Raw genomic sequence first — 18556 nt, 5'->3', positions numbered from 1 at the left:
CCCAACACTTTGGGAGGCCAAGGCGGGCAGATCATGAGGTCAGGAGTTTGAGACCAGTCTGACCAACATGGTGAAACCCATCTCTACTAAAAATACAAAAATTAGCCGGGCATGGTGGTGCGTGCCTGTAATCCCAGCTACTCAGGAGGCTAAGGCAGAAGAATCGCTTGAACTCGTGAGGCGGAGGTTGCAGTGGGCCAAGATCATGCCACTGCACTATAGCCTGGGCGACAGAGCAAGATTCCGACAAAAAAAAAAAAAATTAACTCAAAATGGATCACAAACCTAAAGGTAAAACACAAAACTATAAACCCTAGAAGATAACATAGGAGAAAAAGACTGTGGTTTGTCCATTATTTTTTTAGGTAGAACACCAAAGGCGCAATCCATGAAAGAATTAATAAGCTGGACTTCATTAAAATTAAAAATGTCAGCTCTTCAAAAGACATTGTCAAGAATAAAAAGACAACTCATAGACTAGAGAAAAATATTTACAAAAGACAAACCTTTTAATGGACTATTATCCAAAATATACAAACAACTCTTTAAATTTATTTGTAAAAAAATAAATAATCTAATTAAAAACTAAGGCAAAGACCTTAATAGACAGACATCTTACAAAAGAAGATATACAGATGGCAAACATGCATATGAAAAGTTGCTCCACAGCATACACCATCAGGGTAATGCAGATTAAAACAATGGGATACCACAATATACCTAGCAGAATGGCCAAAATCCAGAACACTACCACCATCAAATGCTGACAAGGATGTGGAGAAACAGGAACAGGAATTCATTGCTGGTGGAAATACAAAATGGTACAGCTACTTTGGAAGACAGTTTGGTAGTTCCTTTCAAAAGCAAACATACTCTTACTATACAATTCAGTAATCACACTCCTTGGTATTTACCCAAATGAATTAAAAACTTCTGTCCACACCAAAACGTGGACACAGTTGTTTAAAGTAGCTTTATTCATAATAGCTAAAGCTTGTAATTGACCAAGATATCTTCCAGTGCGTGAATCAATAACTTACTAGTACACCCAGATGATATTCTCCAGCGTTAAAAAGAAATGAACTATTAAGCCATGAAAAGACAATGAAGAAACTTAAACGTATATTACTAAGTGAAATATAAAGTGAAAGAAGCCAATCTGAAAATGCCTTCTGGAAAAGGCAAAACCAAGAAAAAAGTGAAAAGATCAATGTTTGCCAAGAGTTAAGAGGAAGGGAAGGATGAATAGGCAAAACACAGTGGATTTGTATGTAAGTGAAAGTACTCTCTATGGTATTATAACGGTAGAAACATAAAAATTTGTCCCAAAATCCACAGAATGTACAACACCAAGAGTGAACCCTACTGTAAACTGCAGACTCTAAATGATAATGATATGTCAATATATGTTCACAAATCCTAACAAATGTACCACTCTAGCGGGGAATGTTGATAATGGGGGAGTCTGTGTATGTGTAGGGGCAGGAAGTATATGGGAAATCTCTGTAACCTTCACTCAGTTTTATTGTGAACCTATAACTGCTCTAAAAAGTAACTTCTGTTTTTCAAATCTACGAACTTCCTTTTCTCAAGAAAGAGAAAATCAAAAGAAAACTCAGAAAACCACAATGATCACTGCTGAAGTAGCTAGTGTACCAACTCTTATGCTAACAGCAATCAAAGAAAAACAATTAAGTCTTTATCGTGCCTTGCAAGTATGCATTGAAATTTGGGATAACCAAATAGCCCTGGTTGATATCAAAAAGTTCTTTACAGAAAAATTTCAGTTAATATATGTAGAAGCAATGAAAGATTTAGAAGATCATTTTGCAAATATTGCTGAAATCTAACCCAAATGGCATCACAAAATCTTCTCTGAGTGTTCTTACTCAAATAAGAAATCTTTCTATCCTTTAAACTCGACTATGTCCCTTATGTATATTTCCTCTTGCAGCATTTACTCATAATAGAAGGAAGAACAAAGTGGTGTCAGTGGTAGTTCGTTATGGTAATTACCATCAATGAATCAGGCCTATGTTTTCATGCCCTTGTAATTCTCTTATGTAATCCTCCCTTACATAAACTCTGGGCTAGCCATGAGACTTGCCTTGACTAATGGTAGTAGCAAATGAGACACAAGCAGAGACTTGAAAGGTGTCTGTCTGCACAATGGGATTTGTTCTCTTGTTGCTGGAAACTTCTCTGCCACCACCTAAACCCAGATTAGCCTTGGACACATGTGGCCCAATGGATAAAACCAGCAATATGAGTGAAGGTACCTTAGATAATCCATTCTGTTTTCCACCTTATTTTCTTTTTATAGATTTAGTGGGTACAAGTGCAGTTTTGTTAGATGGGCATATTGTATAGTGGTGAAGTCTCCGCTTTTAGTGTACCCACCACCCTAATAATGTACAGAATAGGTAATTTTTCATCCCTCACTCTCCTCCCACCCTCACCCTTCCCCCATATTTCCATCTTTATGTCTATTTGTATCCATTGTTTAGCTCCCACTTATAAGTGAGACCATGTGATATTTTACTTTCTGTTTCTGAGTGATTTCACTTAGGATAATGGCCTCCATCACTGCTGCTACAAAAGACATGATCTCATTCTTTTTTATGGCTGAGTAGTATTACATGGTATATATAAACCACATTTTCTTTATCCAATCATCTGTTGATGGACACTTAGGTTGATTCCATGACTTTGCTGTGGTACATAGTGCTGTGATAAACAGCCATATGCAGATTTGTTTTTTTATACAATGATCTATTTTCCTTTGGATATATACCCAGTACTGGGACTGCTGGATTGAACTGTAGCTGTTTTTACCTCTTTGAGATATCTCCATACTGTTTTCCATAGAGGCTGTACTAATTTACATTCCCACCAGCAATGTATGGGCATTCCCTTTTCTCTACCTTCTCACCAACATGTTGTTGGTTTTGTTTTATAATTTTTTGTAACAGCTGTTCTGACTGGTATAAGATGGTATCTCATTGTATTTTTAATTTAATTTGCATTTCTCTGATGAGTAGCAATGTTGAGCATTTTCTCATGTTTGTTGGTCACTTGTATGTCTTCTTTTGAGAAATATCTGCTAATGTCCTTTGTTTACTTTTTGATGGGTTTGTTTTTTTCTTATTGCGTTCCATGTGGATTCTGGATGTTAGTCCTTTGTCAGATGCATAGTTTGCAAACATTTTCTCCCATTTGGTAGGTTGTCTGTTTGTTGATTATTTCTTGGGCTGTACAAAAGATTTTTACTTTAATTAATTCCCATTTTTTCCTTTTTTTGTTTTTGTATTTGCTTTTGAGGTCTCAGTCACAAATTCTTTGCCCAGGCCAAAGTCCAGAGAGAGTTTCCTAGGTTTTCTTCCAGGGTTTTTAGTTACAGGTTTTTTGTTTATTTGTTAGTTTGTTTTTGAGGCAGAGTCTTACTCTGTTGCCCAGGCTGGAGTACAGTGGTGTGATGTCAGCTCACCACAACCTCCACCTCCCAGGTTGAAGCGATTCTCCTGCTTCAGCCTCCTGGCTGATTTTTGTCTTTTTAGTAGAGACAAGGTTTCACTATGTTGGCCAAGCTGGTCTTGAACTCATGACCTCAGGTGATCCACCCACCTCGGCCTCCCAAAGTGCTGGGAGTCACTACACCCGGTCTAGTTTGAGGTCTTACATCTAAGTCTTTAATCCTTCAGTTAATTTGAGTTATCTTTTGTATATGGTGAACAATATGGGTCCAGCTTCATTCTTCTGCATATGGCTATCTAATTTTCCCAGCACTATTTATTGAATAAAGTATTCTTTCCCCACTGCATTTCCCTACCCCCACCACACTCGCGGGTCTCCCCCTACCACTTACTCACCAGCCCATGCCCCCATGACCTCTGGCCCTGCCTTTGCTTGCCTCTAGCCCTGCACTCAGATCCCAGGCCCATAATCAGAAGCCACAGTGCATATTTTTGTCAACTTCATCGAATATCAGTTAGTTATAAGTATGTGGCTTTATTCCTGGGTTCTCTATTCTGTTCCATTGACTTGCGACTATTTTTATACCAGTACCATGTTTACTGTAGCTTGTAGCATAATGTGAAGTCAGGTAATTTGATGCCTCCCACTTTGTTCTGCTTTGGTTATTCGCACTCTTTTTTGGTTCCACATGAATTTTAGAATTGTTTTTTCTAATTCTATGAAAAATGATGTGGCAATCTGACAGGAATTGCACTGAGGCTGGGCACACTGGCTCACACCTGTAATCCCAGCACTTTGGAGGCTGACGTGAAAGAATCACTTGAGACCAAGAGTTCAAGACCAGCCCCTGGGCAACATAGCAAGACCTTTATAGACTTTTTTTTTTTTTTTTTTTTTTGAGGAGTCTCGCCCTGTAACCTAGGCTGGAGTGCAGTGGTGTGAGCTCAGCTCACTGCAACCTCTGCCTCGAGAGTTCAAGCAACTCTCCCACTTCAGCCTCCCAAGTAACTGGGAGTAAAGGCGTGCACCCCCACGACCAATTTTTGTCTTTTCAGTAGAGACGGGGTTTCGCCACGTTAGCCAGGCTGGTCTCAAACTCCTGACCTCAGGTAATCCACCCGCCTCAGCTTCCCAAAGTGCTGGGATTACAGGCGTGAACCACCGCACCTGGCCAAAGCTTTGTAAATTTACTTAACTTCTCTAAGCCTGAAATTCCCATTTGTAAAGTGAAACTAATAATGACAGCCTCACAGAATTGTTGTAAAGATTAAATAATAAATATGTTTAAATTAGTGTCTGGCATTATAGTAGATACACTATAGACAAATATTATTATTAAGTACATCTCTCTGCACAAAAAAGACCTAGAATCAAAATTTAAAAGCTGTCTGGACACAGTGGATTATGCATGTAATCCCAGCACTTTGGGATGCCAAGGTGAGAGTATCACTTGAGCCAAGGAATTCAAGACTAGCCTGAACAACAAAGTGAGACCCCGTCTCTACAAAAAATACAAAAAATTAGCCAGGTATGCTGGTGTGGGCCTGTAATCCCAGCTACTAGGGAGGCTGAGCCAGGAGGATTTCTTAAGCCTGGAAAGGCTGAGGTTGCAGTGAGCTGTGATCAGGCTACTTGCACTCTAGCCTGGACAACAGGGCAAGAACCTGTCTCAAAGCAAAATAAAACAAAACAAAAACAAAAAAAGCTGGAAGGTACTCAGAAATCATTTGGTCCAACTGCAGTCACTTCATACATGAAGAAACTAAAAGAAAGAATAGCTGGCTTGCCTGACAATGCTCTGCTATCTAATGGTAGAGCTGCAATTAACACTTAGGTTTCCGGGATCTCAACTGATATTTTCCCTACAATCTCAAAACGTTTCTTGTTCATTTCTCTGATACCAATTAAGCCTAACTTCTCTAATCTCAATTTCTTCATTGATAAACTATAAGGACAGGATGAATTCACAGGACCTTCCACCTCCAAAATTCTCATTCTATGACTGATCTGGAGCCATAAATTGGCTGACCTAAAAGGATGTCAAACATATTTCCAATATCTGTATATGCTTAGTTTTCTTATGGTCATATTTAAAACTCTAAAACTTAAGTTACTAGTGAAAATAATTTGTCTCTCACAAGCAGCCAAGTCTGTAAGAGACTGAGACTATCAGAACTCATTATAGATAAGTTCCTAGTACCTCATTTGGGTTTACAGATATCATACAATTAACTTAATATTAAGTGAAATATTAAGTGAATATAAGTAATATTAGGTGAAATAATAAAAGTTTTAAAAATACCCTCCATCTGATTAAAATTGACCTACATATGTTAGGCAAGTTTAAAGCATAGGCTGTTCTGATTCATCAAATATGAATAGACAGATACAAAAACGTACCAAAATAAGGGTTAACGGTCTACTTTAAAGAAGTAGCTACTTTTCATTTTATTTAAGTCTTAAACTCACTTAAGGGAACAGGGAAAGGTACTGACAATAAAATTTCTTGAACAGAGGATCTGTGGATCATGCTCAAAATCATGGACTATGAAACAAACTTAAAAATCTGGGCCGGGCACAGTGGCTCATGCCTATAATTCCAGCACTTTGAGTGGTCGAGTTGGGCGGATCATGGGGTCAGGAGTTCGAGACCAGCCTGACCAAAATGGTGAAGCCCCGTCTCTACTAAAAATACAAAAATTAACCGGGCATGGTGCCGCACGCCTGTAATCCCAGCTACTGGGGAGGCTGAGGCAGGATAATCGCTTGAACCTGGAGGCAGAGGTTGCAGTGAGCTGAGATCGTGCCATTGCACTCCAGCCTGGGCAACAGGGTGAGATTCCATCTCAATAAAAAAAAAAAAAAAAAAAAAAAAAATCTGTTAGGTGGCCAGGCGCAGTGGCTCATGAGGCCAAGAGTTTGCATGGCAAAATCCCATCTCTATTAACAATACAAAAATTAGCCAGGCATGGTGGCATGTGTCTGTAATCCCAGCTATTTGGGAGGCTGAGGCATGAGAATCACTTGAACCTGGAAAGTGGAGGTTGTAGTGAGCCTAGATCGCACCATTGCACTCCATCCTGGGCAACAGTGAGACTTTGTCTCAAAAAAAATAATAATAATAATCTGTTAAGTAACACTTTATAATCTAACAAAAATTTGAATCTACTGGCTACAGATTCCCATTATAAAAGATATATAGAATCAGTTTCAAAGAAGTAGACCACAAAATTAATAAAATTAAAATCCATCCTTAATATAATCATTTTCTATAATGCAAAAATTTTGAGAGAGACGATCCAAATAGTAGATGATTGTCGTAACTTGGGTTCCCAAGGAAACAGACTCTGGGACTGAAATCTGCATACAAGAGGATTATCGGGAAATAATCTCAAGAACAACACCTGTGTGGGCATAGAGGAAAGCATGATTGGGTAGAGGGAGAAATTGAACTGTACTGAACAGTAACACAATCACAACAGCAACCTCAGTGAATCCTACTAAGAGTTCTGAAGTGGGGACAGTCCTTCATATAAGACTCTAATGAGGCAATGCATATCTTCCACATTAATCATTAATTAAATGCAGGTTGCTTCCTTCGACAAGGGCAAGTCCAAGAAAAAGATGCACCTATGGGCCTTTAGCAGCCATGACTCTAGGCAGCTAAAGGAAGGTGTCTCCACCCTGAATGGGGATCTAGATGTCACACTACAATAATGCGCCTTACTTGCCTTTGAAATATCAAAAAGGGCTATACACTAGAGGGACAAAGACCTCAGTAAAGAAAGAGACCTACTATCTTCTGGAGCCTAGTATTTGGCAGGTGCTGTTTCCACCACTGCACTCCAGCCTGGACAAAAGAGCAAGACTGTGTCTAAAAAAACTAAAAAAGAGAGATCACTGGCCGGGTGCAGTGGTTCACGCCTGTAATCTCAGCACTTTGGGAGACCGAGGCAGGCGGATCATGGGGTCAGGAGATCGAGACCATCCTGGCTAACACAGCAAAACCCCTCACTACTAAAAATACAAAAAAATTAGCCGGGCGTGGTGGTGGGCGCCTGTAGTCCCGGCTTCTCAGGAGGCTGAGGCAGGAGAATGGCGTGAACCCGGGAGGCGGAGCTTGCAGAGAGCCCAGATCGCGCCACTGCACTCCAGCCTGGGCAACAGAGCAAGACTCCATCTCAAAAAAAAAAAAAAAAAAAAAAGAGAGATCACCTAGCCCATGCCTTCATTGAACAGATAAGGAAAATAAAGCCCAGGAAAGCTCAACGATTTGCCTAAGATCACACTGGTAGCAGAAGCAGAACCTGAACTCAGGTCTTTGATTCCAGATTCAGTGAGTTCTTAACATGGTCTGGTGCCTTTATAATCAAAAACTTAATAAAACCAAAATAACCCTGAGGCATAAATCTTATTATAAAGCTCTGGATATCAACTTCCCCTAGATTATGTGTATTTTCAAATTCCTGCACATAAAACTTGTGTTTTATACTAGTTGAAGAAATATCAGTTGGTAGTCTGCTAAATGAAAGACTATATTTTTATTAACAATAATAATAGTAAGATGTAAACTCTATGATGGGCACTATGCCAGGCACTTTAATTGCTTTATAACATTTCATCCTCACAACAATCTTTTGAGTAAAGACAACAGATTGCTCTCATTTACCCAAGTGGGGAAAAAAAAAAAAAGTTTACAAAGCTAACTTAGTCGTTAGCTAAGACCACAAATGTAATAATGGGAAGAGCTGAGATTCCATCTGACTTTTGAGTCTTGCGCTTTTAAAGTTAAACTACCCACAGTGGTACAGCCCTATGCTACTTCTCAATTTTTCTTTTCTAAACTTTTCAAATTTTCATGATGTGTATGATTTATTTTCATAATCAGAAATATATTTTATCATTTTTAAATATTTTTAAAATAAAATCATTGCTTAAAATATATGGGCAGTTGCAAACAAGTTATACGAAACAAACAAAAAAAAGTTTTACAAAACAAAATAAACTCCTACTTCTTTATTGGGGATCTAACTCCATATGACCTACCAACCACTTAATCCATTCACAAAGCAATTATTTTGGCACAGCACAGTATAAAGGAAGGAACTCTTAAAACATTTTCCAAACATTATTTAGTTAATTAAGTCAAAATAAAATACCATCAACACACTGGAAAAAATTTTATATTCGCATACATATGTAAAATTTAGCCACAGTCTGATATTAAAAACTGAGATAAGGGAAAGAAGATGATTTTTATTAAATTGCATCTACTGCTATGGCCCATGCAACACTAAAACAGATGTCTATGCATCTTTGTGCTAAATATGTCAATCAATCATAGGGCATGCAACAGCCATGATCCATCCTAAAGTAAGCTGTCCTACCACTGTTCGTGTTGAGAACAAAGCCCAAGACAGCCAAGTTATATGATTCCCATGCTTACTGCTGACTAACCAGATGTGATCACTTGGACTCAACCAGCTAGCTAGCCACCAGTGAAATGGCCCAGTGCAGGGTGTGGGGAGGCCAATGCAGCAATGAACAGCTACAGCTGGGTCCCATGTTTAGGCCTGTGAATTACAAATTAAAAAGAGAAATGATTATCTGTACAAACTGACACTAAACAGACATACACTATAGTTATGAGACAAAGTAAGAGTACTTGAAGGACTTGAGCAAATCAAAGTTACAACCCAGCCAAAGTTTCAAAAGACCATAGATTCTGAGTGTGCAGAAGCCATGGTATTAAGAAAACTAGAATAAAGAGTAAGAAATGCTGGGCGCGGTGGCTCATGCCTGTAATCCCAGCACTTTGGCAGGCGAATCATCTGAGGTCGGGAGTTCAAGAGCAGCCTGACCGGGGGGAGGGGGGAGGGATTGCATTGGGAGTTATACCTGATGTAAATGACGAGTTGATGGGTGCTGACGAGTCGATGGGTGCAGCACACCAACGTGGCACAAGTATACATATGTAACAAACCTGCATGTTATGCACATGTACCCTAGAACTTAAAGTATAATAAAAAAAAATTAAAAAAAAAAAAAAAAAAAAAAGAGCAGCCTGACCAACGTGGAGAAACCCCACCTCTACTAAAACTACAAAATTAGCCGGGCATGGTGGCGCATGCCTGTAATCCCAGCTACTCAGGAGGCTGAGGCAGGAGAATCGCTTGAACCAGGGAGGCAGAGGTTGTGGTGAGCCGAGATCACGCCATTGCACTCCAGCCTGGGTAACAAGAACGAGACTCCATCTCAAAAAAAAAAAAAAAAAAAATTACTTAACAGCAGAAACAAGCATGCAAACAGGTGAACTAAGTCCTTTCACAGATGAACCCTACAGTGAAAAATCTATAAAGCCCTGTTACAGAGCTCCCAAAGAGCACTGCCTTAATCCTGCAAAGACTTCCAGTAAAGATGTATCAGAGGCTCAGCCCCATATGACATTTTTTGGCCTTGGATTTCTATGAAATTCTACCTTTTTTTAATTGCAGAATGTATCCTTATAACCATTACCATCCTATTTGAGCTAACCCAATAGATTCTTTACTCCTAGAACCAAATGAACTTAATCAGAAACATTATCACTGTTACAGAGCCATGGTAAGGTTTATTTCTAGAAGAACGACCTACAAAAGATGTGTTTCATGCTGCCACAACTCCTGAAGACACAATATTACCCCACCCCCAACGTTGGTTGATTAGACCAGCAATGGACACTTGACCCAGAGGAAACAATTCTATTGGCCATCCAGAGACCTATGCATGACCTGACTAGGAAAGATGAGAAAAACGTTTTAGATTATTCTGTTGGGATTTTGGAAACAAGACATTGGGCCAGTTGGCTATGCAAAGTTAACGTGAAAGGCATGTGGAATCATGTCAGATGGCCATCAAAATCCTGGCCACACTTAGTAAGCAGCAGCGAGACTAGGCACAGAGAAGTGGGGGTAAGAAGCCAGTGGTCCACCAGAAAGTGTGAGACAGAGAAAAGAGCTGCCTCTGTCCCTGACACATTCCAGGTCCTGCTCTCCAGAGACCCAACTATGTATACAGTAATTCCAGATCTTAGATCACTATGAAACCTTATAATAAATCCCTCTTTCAACTTAAACTAATTTGAGATCTGTAATCTTTGAAAATAAAGTTATTGGCTGGGTGTAGTGGCTCACAACTGTAATCCCAGCACTCTGGGAGGCTGAGGCAGGCGGATCACGAGGTCAGGAGATCATCCTGGACAACATGGTGAAACCCTGTCTCTACAAAAAATACAAAAATTTGCCGGATATGGTGGCACATGCCTTTAGTCCCAGCTACTCAGGAGGCTGAGGCAAGAGAATCGCTTGAACCCAGGAGGCAGAGGTTGCAGTGAGCTGAGATCACACCACTGTACTCCAGCCTGGCGACAGAGCAAGACTCTGTGTCAAAAAAAAAAAAAAAAAAAAGAAAGTTATTAGAAGATGGTCAAAGAATGACAGATTACATTAATGCATTTAATATTTCAACACTTTCCATGTAGTCTATATTCCCTGTTTCTATTCCCTTACTTCCTAGTCATTCATTTCCCCCTGTGACTCTCTTGCAACCGAAATAGGTATGACCCAATTGTCACATTCAGTGGGCACTTCTCAGTCCTTATTTGACTCAACTTTTCTTCAACATTTACATATACCTAACACCCGCCTCTACTTGTCTCCTGAGTGCTAGACTTGTATTTTCTCTTGCCTACTGAACATCTCCACTTGGAAAGTCCAGACCTCTAGTTCACTTTTATCTTCTTCCCCAACCTTTTCCTCCACCTCTATCCTTAATCTTAGGTCTATTCCACCACCCTCACAGCTACCCAAACTACTCACAAGTCAACAAGTTCTAGCAATTCTATTCCTCTTCTTGAAAATCACTTTATTCTCTCTCTATCCACAAAACCACTGCCTGAATTCAAGCTTTCATTATCCCCTAGACTAAGGGCCAGAGGTCCAGAAATTCTGATTCAATTGAGAAACTCAAAAATCCGGTTTGTTTTTAAGAATTCCAAATGATTCCAATATGCAACAATTTTAAGAACAACAATAACTTTCTAGCTGATGTCTCCCTAATGAAGTCATCCTCTCTACAGGGCCACCAAGTAGTTAATATGTACTACTGAAAAACCACCAGGCATCAAGCACCATGTTAGACCAAAACATACAAAGGAAAACAAAAAAATCTCTACCCTGGCCGGGTGCAGTGGCTCACGCCTGTAATCCCAGCACTTTGGGAAGCCGAGGCGGGCGGATCGCCTGAGGTCAGGAGTTCAAGACCAGCCTGGCCAACACAGTGAAACCCTGTCTCTACTAAAAATACAAGAAAAAAATTAGCTGGGCATGGTGGCAGGCACCTGTAATCCCAGCTACTCGGGAGGCTGAGGCAGAAGAATTGCTTGAACTCGGGAGGCAGAGGTTGCAGTGAGCCAAGATTGCATCATTGCATTTCAGCCTGGGGAACAAGAGCAAAACTCCGCCTCAAAAATAAAATAAAATAAAGTAAAGATTATCTGGGAGAACTACTTTTGGAGGTTTTTCCTTATTACAAATTTGGTAACTTTAAAATTCTCTGTGGCTCCTTACTGTCTACAGTATAAGGTCCAAAACCCTTCAAGCTACCTGTTGCAACCATCCCATCCACATCCAGAAATACTCACAATCCCCCTACTCTATATTAAACTATATCATGCCTTGGATTTGTCTGGTTCCGATCTCTAACATGCCCTTCTGTCCTTTGTCCCTCCTTGCCTGAGTCACTTCTATCCTCTGCAAAGACTTCCACAATCTCTATTCCTTGCCCTCCCCTACCACACCCCTTCTCCACCACATAGTTACTTTTTCTTTTGTGCTTACAAACTTTTCCTCTGTGTATATATTACAACACTTATCACATTGTTTTGTAATTATTTATCTGTCTCCTCCATTAAAGCTCAGCAGGTTTTTGTTTTGTTTTGTTTTTTGTTTTTTATTCTCAAGAGTGTTTTGCACAGTAGTTAGCACAAAATAAATATTCAGTAGTACATAAAATGAATGCACCTATGTTCTAAGTCCTCATCTACCTCATCTACAAAAAAAAAAAAAAAAATGGAGACTAGAAAAATAAAGGAAGTGATAAGAAAAGTGTTCCTTAAAGAAATTTGGAGTTTATAATGACACTAAAACATCATTTTAAAAAATCAGCCAGGTGTAGTAGTTCACGCCTATAGTCCCAGCTATTCCTGAGGCTTAGGCAGGAGGGCCACTTGAGCCTAGGAGGCAGGGGCTGCAGTGAACGTGATGGTGTCACTGCACTCCATCCTGGCTGACAGAGCAAGACCTTGTTTCAAAAAAGAAAAGAAAGTTAAACACCAAAAACAACAAGAAAATACCAACATTAGCAGCAGCTAACATGTAAGACTTTTTTTTTTTTTTTTTTTTTTTTTGAGATGGAGTTTTGCTTGTTGCCCAGGCTGGAGAGTGAAATGGCATGATCTCGGCTCACTGTAACCTCCGCCTCCCGGGTTCAAGCAGTTCCCCTGCCTCAGCCTCCCTAATAGCTGGGATTACAGGTGACCGCCACCACGCCCAGCTAATTTTTTCTATTTTTAGTAGAGACAGGGTTTCACTATGTTGGCCAAGCTGGTCTCAAACTCCTGACCTCAGGTGATCCACCCACCTCAGCCTCCCAAAGTGCTGGGATTACAGGCGTGAGCCACTGCGCCTGGCTAAGACTTTTATACATATTAATTATCTAGTTCTCCACTTTGTAAGGAGGGTAGTATTATTACAACTATTTTACTGAGACACAGAGAAGTAACTTCTCCAAAACTACACAGATAGTAAATGAAATAGGATACAAACCCAGGGAGTCTGGCATCAGAGTTCATGTTCTTAACTACTAAATTACATTATTTCTTTAGCTCAACCAAAAGTCCACTGGAATTAGAGAAGAAAACTGAGTACTAGCCCTGGTTCTTTCATTTCTTAATGTCTTCTTTATTTTCAGTTCTAGTCCTGGATCTTTAATATCTTAATCTCTTTATTCCTAACATGCCCAAAAAAAAAAAAAAAAAAAAAAAAACCGCTCAAAAAAAAAATCATTCCATTAGCTGTCACTTTTTAAAATTCACTTCAATAAATGAGCAATACTTTCATCAAACTTAGATGTACAACTAATCTGGGAAGCCTTCCCAACATCTAAGACCAGGGCCCTCTTGCTGGGTGTTCTTGGGACTGTGTTTGTGCTTCCTAGAACTCATTCAATAGAACAGTTGTATGAATCTCTGAACAATTCCTCTCTTCCACTGGACACTAAACTCCACAGAAATTCATGCCTGCTTTACCCATCATTGTCTGCACAGCACACAGTAGGCCCACAATAGATGTCTCAACAAAAAAAAAAAAACCACTAATCAGAGTACGTTACTTTCTTTTTTTTTTTTTTTTTTTAAGGCAGGGTCTCACTCTGTTGCTGGAATGTAGTGGTGCAAACTTGGCTCACTGTAACCTCTGCCTCCCAGGTTCAAGCAATTCTCCCACCTCAGCCTCCCAAGTAGTTGGGACTACAGGCGTGCACCACCATGCCAGGCTAATTTTTGTATTTTTTGGTAGAGACAGGGTTTCACTACATTGACCAAGCTGATCTCGAACTCCTGATCTCAGTGATCTGCAAGCCTCGGCCTCCCAAAGTGCTGGAATTACAGGCATGAGCCACTAAGCCAGCCCACAGTAAGTTATAATACTTAAGAAAGAAATGGCAACAAGGTTTACAAGCTGCCTAAGGTACTAAATGTTGATTAAATTTCTAACCATTAAGTACTTTAAATTCATGTTTTTCTTCAAAGGACTCTAAAGTAAAATATTCAATACATACATATTGGAGCTACTTCATTTTGGTTTTGTTTGAGGTTTTTTTGTTTTTGTTTTTGTTTTCTAGCCTCTTTGAAGCCTCAGAGAAACACCTTAGTAAGCTAATGAAAAAGGAGGAGCACGAGCAGAAGGAGGGACAGAAGCAGAAGAACCAGAAACCAAATTTCTGTGAAGTATCCTGAGACTGATGATGTTCAAAGACTTTGACTTCTAATTGATTGTAAGCACTTTGTCTCTTTCTTCTTTTAAAAAATGCTATTTAAAGGACACTATTCAGAATAAGAATAGTTAAAATGAAAAGGTCATCTAAAAACAAAATGTTAAAGGAATGCCACATAATTTCAAAGCACGGAGTCCACTGCAAATAAATCTCTAAATTAACAATAGCTTTCATCTTATATCTTAATATCTACGCTGAGAAATAAGACTAGCAGTGTGGGGTAAATTAGGTTGCCATGTTACACAATTTAAAGATTCAAGTTATACTTGTTGGTAAATACCACTTGCAGAGTTAATAAAATATATATTCTACCTTCTAAACTAGTAAATCACCAGATTTAAGACATTTATCAAAATGTCCCTATTAAATACTCAGCATTAACACTGACCCAACTACACGATAAAAGCTGAGCTCCTTCAAAGGGACTCTTAAATCCTCTCACAATTTGGTCTCTAGCCACCACGGTAGCTTCATCTCTTACTAATTGCTACAGACCATCTCACTTCCTAAGCTTAACTGTTCACACTCCCCATAGTGTGAGGAGTGCGCCTTTTATGACTCCATCTCTTTGCATTTGCTGTTCCCTCTGCCTGACATGCCCTTCCCTCTTCTGAGCTGTGAATATGCCCTCCTCCCTGAAGCTTTTCCTAATTACTCTCACCTCCTCCCAAAGAGTGCCTCCTGGGTCCTCTGTCCTCTTCATTATTCTATTACATACCACTGTCATTTTAAAAGTTCACCTCCCAAACAGCCTGTGAGTTCCAAAGGGAGGACCCACAGCTTAATCAACTGTTTCCCAGCCCTTAGCATGAAGACTAGCATTTACTGAAACTCAATATAAATACACCGAATAAAAGAAAGTTAAGTACTTAAATGTGAAAAACACTTCAAACTTTCCTATTTAAGAGTTAATGCATTTAACACATTGATTCTCAATCAGAGGCAATTTTGCCCCTAGGAGACATCTGGTAAAATCTGGAGGTATTTTTGGTTGTCACAACAAGGGCAAAGGGAATATAGGGGAATGCTACTGGCATCTAGTGGGGGTAGATGCCAAGGATGCTGCTAACATCCTACAAGGCACAGGGCAGCCTCCCACGACAAAGAATCATCCAGTCACAAATGCCAATAGCGCCGACGTTAAGAAACTCAGTTGTCAACTGACTTACTCGGATATGATGATTCAATATCACATCTCTGGCAACAACCACAATCAATTTCACTTTTGTAGTTTCAACGGAAGCTTTTTAACAGTTGATAGGTATGCACCAACATTAAAAATGATCTTCATATAATCTCCATGTTTAACTTCAAACCAAGATTACTAGAAAGCATCCCTTATTTCTGAAAACCAATCTATAACTACAGAAGCCATTCTTAAACCAGTAAACACTTTTATTTGTAAACTTCAAAGCAAACCACGGGCAAACTAATTTTCACTTGCGGAACTATGACAGAAACACAATCTGAAACATGAGGTAATCAGTTCCTCCAGGTCTGATAAAAGAAAAATCTCCTAAAGCCTCAAAGTAAATAATGCACAGATGTCTTTACTGCTGAACTAAGGAAGTGATGGGAAAAGTAAAGGACACGCCCTTGCTACTGCCAAAATCATCGCTGATCGGGATTTTAAAACTGACAAAACACTGCAAAATACAATTAAATGTCAATACAGGTTGTCAGATAAAGAAGTTAACTATTTCTCCCTCTAATAACTGACCAAGTTTCACATGACTTCATTCTTTTAGGAGAAAGCTAGGCAGAAGCAAGAGCACTCCCTTCCTATCTACTGGATGACTCAACTCTCTTCCGCACATTCCTCGGCTGAATCCTACAAATTAACTAATTTCTTTTGTCCTTTGAACTAGTTATGCTACTCCCTCGGTAAAGAACTAATAGGCCTGGCACCTACTTTTCAATCATTTACATTTTGTTACACCCTATCAGCCTCAAAAAGAAAAGAAAAAAGCTATAGCCCCCAAAAAAATTTAACAGTTGATAGGTACAACAACTCTTATAAGAAAAGAGATGTGAATTATGTTATTCTAGTAACTGATTCCTAAATGATACACTTACAGTTTTCTACTGCTCTAATTTTTCTATCCTCAAGGTTTTCCAGATTTCAGAGACAGCACTGGCAGAAACTAAGTGTATACCACTTGATCAAGCTTATGCGGATTTATTCTCGGATAGCTAAAATAAGGTAGTGGGGCTTGGACAGAAAACGTCTTTTTAATTAAAAAAAAGTTTCCAACAGTGAGTAACATCTTCCTTCTCGGCTGACTTTGCCAGTGTCAGTCTCACGACTGGGCCCAAGCTAGGCCGGGGCTCACCACACCACCCTCCAATGTGGCCCAAAGGAGAAAGCGGGGCCGTGTGTGGCAGGTGCGCGTAGTGTCAAATTGGGGGACACGGGGAGTGCGGCGGGTGGGGAAGGGCGAAGCAAGCCGCCCGCAATCTCCCAGGGGGCGTTCTCCAGCCCGGCAGGCGGCCAGTCGGCCCGTCCCACGGGCACCAACTCTCCATTTTCATTCCCACTCCGGGATCCCGGGAGGAACGCGCCGGCACCACACCCTCCAGGTCGCAGCCTGCTCGCACAGACCGAGCCTCGCGCCGGAGCGGGCGCCAGGCCTCGACGCGCGGGGCCATCAGGGCTCCGCCTGCCGCCCCGCCGCGCCGGCCCCACCCGCCCTCCCCGCCCCCGGGCCAGGCGACCGAGGCCTAAGAGCCTGCCGGGCTGTGGGGCCTAGAGAAGGAAAGAGCCCGCGCTGAGGAGGGGCGCCCGCGCCGCGGCCCCAAGCTCCGGCTGTCCCGCTCACGTGCTGCCGGAAAGACGGTTTCACTCTCTTACCCTCTGTAAAATCCTCCTTAACATGGTTTAACCACCACCCGGCGCCGCCTCGGTGACTCTCCAAACCCTGCGCGGGGCCACTGACTACTCGGGGTGCGCGGGCGGGAGGGACTGGGCCGGGAGGGGACCTGGAAGGAGGTCGGGGCGAGGCGGTGGCGGCGGCCGCTCGTGCGGCCCCGACTTCCCCACAGGCGGCGAGAGGGAGCACGCGAGAGAGAGCGAGCAAACGACTAGACAGCCTGCGAGCGCCTCCTGCCCGCCCGCCGGGCGGCCCCCGTAACTGACAGCTGGGCGGGCCCGCCCGCGGCCGCCGGGGGGCGGGGCGGCGGCGGGCCCGCCCCTCGCCTGTCCATCGGCGGGAGGCGGGGCTGAAGGGGGCCGGTCCGGGCCAGCGACCAATCGGAAGCGGTGGCAGCGTGGGCGGCTGCGTGACGGACAGGCGGCAGGACGCTGTCGCCGCAGCTTCTTCCGGCTAGCTGGGGAACGCCGAGGCTGCGGAGCGCACGCCTGGGCTCCGTCAGAGGGCCGCGCCCGCGCGACGACCGCGTGCCAGCTAGTGGGAGGCGGGCGAGAACCCCTGGGGGTGTCCCTCCCTGACCCAGGCGGGAGGAGGGGACTCCTCAGGCTGTTTTGTAAAATGTGTCGATGTCACCCTTCCGGCTGTTGCTCCTGACTGTGGACAAGGTATTGAGCCTGAGCTATATCCTCGTTTCTGCTGGAAACGCTGACTCTGCCTCTTAGCCTCTGGGTTGAAGCCGACTAGAGAATCTCAGACGTGCTTAACCGGTCTGTTGGGCTCTCCTGCCCTTTTCCAGCCCCTGGTTTCCTTTCCCTGCTCCCTTCCTGCTTCTAATTTCAGCCAAAGAGAAAGCAAAGATTTAAAAAAGAAGGGTAGGAAGAAGCTGGAATTTGAATTGTCAAGAGAAGTTTGAGGTTGTCTTTTCTAGATCAAAACAGTTTTTAACAGGCTGATGTTCACATGTTGTGCTTTCCTTTTCCTAAAGCCCGTGCTTGACCTCCTAAGGAATTTTAAGTCCTATTCTGATAATAGATATATGAAGTAAATTGTCATTAATGCCTCTGTTTTATAGATTAAGAAAAAAAAGAGGTCACAGATAAATATCGTGCCAAAACGGCGTG

The 18556-nt window shown here is 41.7% G+C and overlaps 1 protein-coding gene across 1 annotated transcript in view; it reads right to left on the bottom strand.

The window, feature by feature from the left end:
• Positions 1-17583, bottom strand: part of LOC105483719 (early endosome antigen 1) — a 161711-nt gene extending 144128 nt beyond the window's left edge. The window contains exon 1 of the mRNA XM_071071314.1: positions 17417-17583. Coding sequence (XP_070927415.1) covers positions 17417-17440 — 24 coding nt within the window. The 5' untranslated portion in view covers positions 17441-17583. The remainder of the gene's footprint in view (positions 1-17416) is intronic.
• Between the last annotated feature and the right edge of the window lie 973 nt (positions 17584-18556).

This window comes from Macaca nemestrina, chromosome 10, assembly GCF_043159975.1.
Source record: "Macaca nemestrina isolate mMacNem1 chromosome 10, mMacNem.hap1, whole genome shotgun sequence".
NCBI classification, from domain to species: Eukaryota; Metazoa; Chordata; class Mammalia; order Primates; family Cercopithecidae; genus Macaca; species Macaca nemestrina.
This window is presented reverse-complemented; position numbering and strand designations above follow the sequence as displayed.